Consider the following 8,191-nt stretch of genomic DNA (forward strand, 5'->3'; position numbering starts at 1 on the left):
TACAATGTTTACCGATGCACAATATTCTGAAGTATTATACTTACTTCCTTCGGTGCTATATCCCGTTATGGGTCCTGGAGCGTGATTCTGCCATTAGAACCGCTTTACGACTGTGGATCAGTATTGTTATGTGAGACTGTTGCAGTCAAAACTCTTAACCAGTCAAAAGCACTATTGACTAGCAAAATCAGTCAGAAGTACTTTTGACCGTTTGCTTTAGTCAATAATACTTTTGACTAAAATAACAGTCAAAAGTACTTTTGCCCAATGGAGCTGGTTGAAAGTACTTTTGACTAAATGATTCCGTCAAAAGTGGTTTTGAGTGGTTGTATCAGTCAAAACTCTTAAAAAGTTAAGGTGGTCGATAAAAATAACGACAAACGGTAATATAAACTTTTATATTACTCATTAATAGTGGAGAACGTGCTGATATTAGAACAAAAATGGGTCACTACGAAAAGAAAGAAGGCTTTTTGCAAAAAAAATTATCGATGGAAGATATGAAAGATAGTCATTTCAATGTGATGACAAAAGAAAAATTTGAAAAGTTTGCAATGGATGTGGAAGACGCGAAATTTAATGAAAAGGAAACATCATTACAGTACAGTAGACTACAACGCTTTAACACATTGAAGTTTGTGGTATAAAAAAATTAGTTACAAACACAGAATCTGTCAAATATTTTTGCCGGCTGAGGAAATCTACGACATTATTGATGCTGCTCATGTTTCCATAGGGCATGGTGGTCGCGATAGACTTAAGAATGAAACGGAAAAAAAGTACGCTAATGTTACAATAGAAATGATTAATATATATTTATCAATGTGCGAAGTGTGCCAAAGGAAGAAAAGCAAGAAAAGGATGGGTCAGGTTTAGAAACCGATCCTGCACACTGAAATGAACAGCCGCTGCCAAGTCGATCTGATTGACATGCAGTCGCAAGAAGATCGCGGGCATAAATTTATTATGGTTTATCAGGATCATTTGACTAAATTTATTCACATCTAACGAGATAATAGTGCTTTTGACTGACGCTTTTTTGTAGTTAAAACTACTTTTGACGGAGAGCGTCAGTCAAAAGTATTTTTAACCGCGAATTTGCAGTCAAAAGTACTAATAACCAATAATTTTCAGTCAAAACCACTTTTGACCAACTTGTCCAGTCAAAAGTACTTTTGACTGATTTCGCTAGTCAATAGTACTTTTGACTGGTTAAGAGTTCTGACTGCAACAAGACTTTTTGTAATATATACTTATTTAATTTTACTGGTACGTTGATGGATAATTAATTTATTATAATACTAATGTTACATTTGAAATAATATTTATCAAATTCATATGTAGCCATATATGTATGTATACACGGGACATAATAACATTTTTTATAATTTTGGTCTATCTGTCTGTTTGTTCAGGTTAATCTCTGAAACGGCTGGATCGATTTTAACGGGACTTTCACTGGCAGATAGCTGGTGTAATAAGGAGTAACTTAGGCTACTTTTATTATAGAATTTTATTTATTTTATAATTCAGTGAACTGAAAATATAGTATATTGAATTTCTGTAAAATAAACAAATAATGTTATACCACGCCTTTGGAAACTAAATAGATAGAATTTTAAGAATGGAATATAGGTAATAAGACTTGCCCACTTCAATAACTTTGTTCCCAGCGCTCCAATTCTAGACAAAAAATTTTTTTCATAGACTTTATTTGGTCAAAGAAATGTAATTAATGTTGATAATGATTAAAGTGAAAAAAAAATTAAAAAGATACTAAACAGATAATCCACAAAACATGAACCAAAGACACGAAATATGAGCACGCGCCTTCGTATGCAACAATAGCGTGGAATGCGGTGCGGCGACATGAGCTGTCTTAATTACTACGCTTGATGCGTGCTCTGAGTAATGTAACAAGCTTCGGTTATGATGATAACAACCTCAATAAGGGCAATAACATACTTCCTCTATCACAAACCGGTTTGCTGTCCGCAGCTTCGCGCGCATCAATCATAATTATTTCTTTCTTTTTCATTGACTTGTCTTCTACTAATTGTAATTATCTGTCCATCGCCATGACCATTTTAAACTTAGATTGTTGATTCACTATATGGACAGCTATTGAACGCTTGATATTATAATAGTGGAAAAAAGTAGTAAAAAAAATTATGTGGTGTCATGGGACACGGTAGGAACGGAGTTCCTTCGGATAGTGTAGAAGCAACACAATTTGAAAAAAAAAAGTTGAATTTTATATATATTTTCTAGTTCTTGATTTTTTTTTTTTTTTTTTTTTAATTTTGATGACGTTATTTTTGTCGACAGTATAAAATGTATATTTATGTAAATAATTTAAAAAAAGTTTACTAGTAATATATTAGTTTTACAAACGTCATATTATACATTCGTGTGACTGATATTACGTTACTTCCGTTCTATATTTTTCTTTCGGTTTTAGTATCACATTTTTTTTTCAGTTCCGTCGCCCAGCCAAATGTTAAGCCTGCCGTAAGGAACTTCGTTCCAATAAGGAAACAATTACGTTTCCATTTAGTTCAATAATAATAAACAACTATACATTACAAATTACAAAAATTCTTAAAGAAATACAAATAGATCTCCAATGTCAAAAAGAAGAGATGAAAGAAATGCAATCGAACATAACCAATATTATAAATTCAAATATAAATGAAAAGTTTAAAGAAATCGAATCCAAGCACAGTATTTTATCTCAAAAATTAGAAGAACAACAAGGGAAGATCGAGTACTTAGAAAGGCAAAGCAGAAAGAAAAACTTAGTATTTTTTGGCATTGCAGAGGATGAAGAGAACTATTTCCAGCTTCAAGCAAAAATAATTAAGTTTCTTACCGAAAATATGAAAATGTCTTGTAACATATCAGACATAGAGTATATAAGACGCATAGGTAAGAAACAAGTCACACCTAGACCTATAATTGTAACTTTTCTTACAATGGGAAAAAAACTGGAAACCATAAGAAACAGAAAATATTTAAAGGGGAGTACATACAACATAAATGAAGACTTCCCGAGACATGTCCTAGAAAAAAGAAAAAGTCTACAAGCAGAATTACGAAAACAGCGAGAACAAGGCAAATTTGCTGTGCTAAAGTACGACAAAATTGTAATTCTCAATAAACGAACACAGCAAAATGAACATTCTGAACATTCTAAAAAGAGAGCTCTATCTTCATCCCCCGTAATAAATAAAACCCAAAAACCTTCGACGAATACTCAACAGGCCAAAAAGAACAAAAACAGTATCACTGGCTTTTTCACTGCACGACATGAGAGAGAATCTCTTGAACCCATTGCCCTTACGAGTCAAGGACCTGAATCTTCAAGAAATAAATAGCGCGAGGCCACCCCTCCTAGGCTCCCGATAAGGCTGGTCACCAAGGGAGTGCATGACCAAAACCCTCCAGGGATGAACTTGCTCTATATAGTCACCTATAATGTCAGAACTCTGTCATCCTATGACCGTCTCATAGAACTTATAGAGTCAATGAAAAACAAGAAATTTGATATAATGGGATTATCCGAAGTAAGGAAAGTCGGGAACGTAATTCAAGAGTACGACGATTTTATTTTTCACTACGTAGGAGAAACAGCGGGACTGTATGGGGTAGGTTTCATAATAAAAAAATATTTAAAGAATTATATAGAAGCAATAATTGGTTTGTCCGAACGAGTCTCCCTATTATTATTAAATATTAACAACTTTGAATTGGCGATTATCCAAGTATACTCTCCTACGGATGCTGCTGACGACTGTTTAGTAGAACAATTTTATATTACTATCGATAAAGCTCTATTACTCGCAGGCAAAAAGAAAATAATAGTGATGGGAGACTTTAATGCTAAAATTGGAATGCCATTGCCCGATGAAAAATTAATAATGAAGAATTACGGCTACGGAATAAGAAATATTCGAGGTGAGAGACTAATTGAGTTTGCTTACGAAAACAAGCTATCAGTCATAAATACATTTTTCAAAAAGAAAACCAGAAATAGATGGACGTGGAGATCACCAGATGGAAAAACTAAAAACGAACTTGATTATATTCTATCTAACTTTCCTAGAAACTTTTATAACATCGAAGTCCTTAATATAACGTTTCCATCTGATCACAGACCACTAAGAGCTACAGTTTAAATACGGATGCCTAAAAAAAGCAGAGCGACCTTCAACAATAATGTAACCATACCTTTAAAAACGGACGCCCAGATATCCACCTACTTGACATCTCTACATGACAATTTATACAAACTCGCAAAAGATGAAACACAACTTACGGTCCAAGAATATCATGACCAAATAATAAACATAATTCAAACCAGCCTTAAAAAAGCCAACTGCGACTCTGAAAAACCATCTATAATGACCAATCGAACACGACAGTTAATATCACGACGACATGAACTCCATAATAAGAAACCAAAGACACGAAGTATGAAAAACGAGCTTAAAGCGCTTTACAAAATAATTAGCAAATACATTAAATATGACTATAGCAGTTTCAGATCTCGCACAATAGAGAAACACCTAAATTCAACTGGCAGTTTAAAACGAGCATACAAAGAATTACGGACTCACAAAAATTGGATAGAAGGGCTCCAAAATCAAGATAAAATATGTAACAGTAGAGACGCCATATTAAATATTGCAACATCTTTTTACAAAGATTTATACAATTGCCCTACAAATACACAGACAAACAATTTAGAAAAACTTACCAATATGGACTATTCAGGAGGAATAGAGCCAATTAAAGAAGCTGAGATACTCTATCATATTAAGAGAATGAAATCAGAGAAAAGTCCAGGCACTGATAAAATAACCAACGAAGCCATCAAGGTAGGTCACCAATTACTTGTAACTCCATTGGTAAAACTTTTCAACTTAATTTTGAACACGATTTCCACCCCTCAGCAATGGTCCGAATCAAATATTATATTGTTGTACAAAAAAGGTAATCCAAAAGATATCTCCAATTACCGCCCAATAAGCTTATTACCATCCCTATACAAACTTTTCTCTTCGATCATTGAAAAAAGGATTAGTCAAGTAGTAGATTCCAAACAACCGATGGAGCAAGCGGGTTTCAGAAAAGGTTTTAGTACTATCGATCATATCCATACCCTTGAACAAATAATAGAGAAATACCAAGAATTTCGAAGACCACTCTACATATGTTTCATCGATTACCAGAAGGCTTTCGATACTCTATCACATGCTTCGATATGGGAAACTCTATTATCTCAAAACGTTGATATAACCTATATCAAAATATTGAAACATATTTACGAAAAATGCCAAAGCAGAGTACAATTGGAGAGCATAGGACCACCTGTAAAAATAAAACGAGGAGTCAGACAGGGTGACCCTCTCTCGCCCAGAATTTTTATAGGAGTTTTGGAACATGTGATCAGCGGACTTGATTGGAATCAAATGGGATTAAATATTAAAGGAAAATACCTGTCACATCTAAGATTCGCTGATGACATCGTCCTTATGTCTGAAAGTAGTAAAAAATTGGAATACATGATATCAACCCTACATGAAGCTAGTAAAACAGTTGGGCTTGAAATAAATCTAAATAAAACAAAAATTATAACAAACAGCATAGTTAATCCTATAAAATTAAACAACATTCATCTTGAGTACGTAGATAGCTACATTTACCTCGGAAAACAAATATCCTTCAAAGCACAAAATAATGACCAAGAAATCACAAGAAGAATTAAAAAAACCTGGAGCAAGTTTTGGAGCTATAAAGAAGTTCTAAAAGGACATTTCTCTGTGAATTTGAAAAGAAAAATAATGAATACATGTCTTCTGCCTTCTTTAACCTATGCATGTCAAACATGGAAATTTACATCTAAAGCCAAACATAAAATTAAAACAACTCAGAGAGCCATGGAAAGAAGCATGTTAAAGATCAGAAAAATGCAGAAAATAAGGCACACAATTATTAGAGAGAAGTCAGAAGTGATCGACGCATTAAACTTCGCTATGAAATTAAAATGGAAATGGGCTGGACATGTATCTAGATTAACTGACGAAAGATGGACGAAACGAGTTACAGAGTGGACAGGTCCGCAAGGCTACAGAAGAGTAGGAAGACCACTTACGAGATGGGCTGACGACTTAACACACACCGCAGGCCGAGACTGGCTAAACATAGCTAAAGATAGAGACACGTGGCATTCTCTGGAGGAGGCCTTTACCTGAGAGGGGTTCTTGCATCTCAACTATATATTTCTAAATTCTAAATTTATTTATTCTGATTTTTATTTGCATTGACTGATATTTATTTTAAATTGAATTATTGAGTGTTATTTTATTTAATTATGAATGTAATGTAAACCTTGACAAATATTTTTGAATTTGAGTTATTAATTATATGCTATATTGACAATTATGAATGTAATATAAATACCTTGACAAATATTTTTTTTATTTTTTTTTGAATTTGAGTTATTAATAAAATTATTAGCTTTATTGACAATTATGAGTGTAATGTAAATACCTTGACAAATAGATATCATACAGTCAATCAGACAAAAATTATTCATAAATGTGATATTAAAAAAATCAATTATTAATTAATTTTTTTTACAACAATAGTTTTTTTAATAATTTGTCATTATATCATAGTTTGTTTATTTTCAGTCTGATAATGTTATTAAATTTTTTCAACAATTTTAATGCAATAATTTTAGTCAAAAATCTGTAATGAAATGACGCAAGAAATAAAAGGCTTTTTTATTTTTATTTTTATTTATTTTATTTATTTATACATACAGAAAATAAATATATACATCCATATGTCCGCGAGGAACACTAACGTAACGTTATTACATTCAAATTTTCTTTGGTAGCTTAAACTTTGAGTAAATGTTTTCACTGAGGCCATTTCAGGGAGAACAAAAGTTCAATTTCATCTGAGGGTCATTCAAATCACGTTTTTCTCCATGGCTTGCGGTTCGACAAGGTTAAACGGTATTATTTATACTATGCCAACCGAGGCAAATGCCATTCTAAATTCATTCACACAAATTCGTTGATTTGGTATCCTGTTGATTCGTAATTTTTATAATTTACTAGTATCGTTTAACTTAATAAAACGAGTAGATTTATTTTTTTTACATTTTACATGCTTGTCTCGATTTTTCTATTATAGCGTGATTTTATACAGCCTATTTTAATCTGACTAAATGGACTATGAAACACTTAAATTATTTTCAGTTTGAACTAGTAGTTTTTGAGACTAGAGCTTTCAACGAACAAACTCTTGAGCTTTATTATATTCTATAAATGTACACAAATTGTTTATAAAGAATATATATATATATATATATATATATATATATATATATATATATATATATATATATATTTATATATTTATATATTTTGTAATGCTTTGGCAAAAATAACAATAGTACCCAGTCTTATAATATTATCAAATCATTCATCTTTCATTGATATTCATATTTTAATATTATAATTAGTTTGGCTTGATATTCTTTTTTAATTTTTTTTTTGTTTTATCAAGTGCATTACAACTTTTCTTTAGTTATTATTATACGCAGTACGCTCGCAATGATATCATATTGAAGTCTAATTTATTATTATTTTTTACATAAAAATTGTATAGGAACTATATATTTAATATAAATCGAACAGCATTACTTTTACTTTTTTTATATAGTTTTTAAGTGTTTTAATTGTGTATGTGTGTTAAGCATGTAATTTTAGTATTCATACTGATCGTGGGTCTGGAACAAGTAGGTATGTGCGGAAAAATAGCACGCATAAATTAAACACATTTTTTAATAATTTTTTTTTTGTTCTAGATAACTGTTTAACATTTTGATAAGTGTAAGCGTCAATCAATTTATCCCATTTTCCACGTATATTTTCCTCAAAAAATATCTACCTTAATTTATATATTTTCTTTCTAGTTTTGAAACTAGTAAAATAGTACGAGTATTTGTGTATTTTCTTTTACTCACTACCGAGTAACTGTTTTATTTTAAAATCTAAAACGCAACCATCGTCCGCTGTTTAACTAATAATAATGCAGATGTGTAATTAAATAACGCTTTTAAATAGGGAACTAACTGTTTTATTTTTATCTACGCAGCAATTAGTTGCGTCTG

At 31.6% G+C, this 8,191-nt stretch overlaps 2 protein-coding genes across 2 annotated transcripts; both read left to right on the forward strand.

Annotated features, from left to right (window-relative positions):
• The first annotated feature begins 2,642 nt into the window (after positions 1-2,642).
• Positions 2,643-3,377, forward strand: LOC123663718. The gene has a single exon (XM_045598383.1). It carries the CDS (start codon positions 2,643-2,645, stop codon positions 3,375-3,377), a length of 735 nt encoding a protein of 244 aa, XP_045454339.1.
• A 72-nt stretch (positions 3,378-3,449) lies between these two features.
• On the forward strand, positions 3,450-4,178 carry LOC123663719 (craniofacial development protein 2-like). Its single transcript, XM_045598384.1, has one exon. It carries the CDS (start codon positions 3,450-3,452, stop codon positions 4,176-4,178), a length of 729 nt encoding a protein of 242 aa, XP_045454340.1.
• The last annotated feature ends 4,013 nt before the right edge of the window (positions 4,179-8,191 follow it).

The sequence above is a fragment of the Melitaea cinxia genome, chromosome 20 (genome assembly GCF_905220565.1).
Source record: "Melitaea cinxia chromosome 20, ilMelCinx1.1, whole genome shotgun sequence".
Classification (NCBI taxonomy): domain Eukaryota; kingdom Metazoa; phylum Arthropoda; class Insecta; order Lepidoptera; family Nymphalidae; genus Melitaea; species Melitaea cinxia.

Excerpts from the sequence above, each read along its gene's own strand:
- LOC123663718 (XM_045598383.1), top strand. The coding sequence starts at position 2,643 with ATGAAAGAAATGCAATCGAACATAACCAATATTATAAATTCAAATATA.
- LOC123663719 (XM_045598384.1), top strand. The coding sequence starts at position 3,450 with ATGAACTTGCTCTATATAGTCACCTATAATGTCAGAACTCTGTCATCC.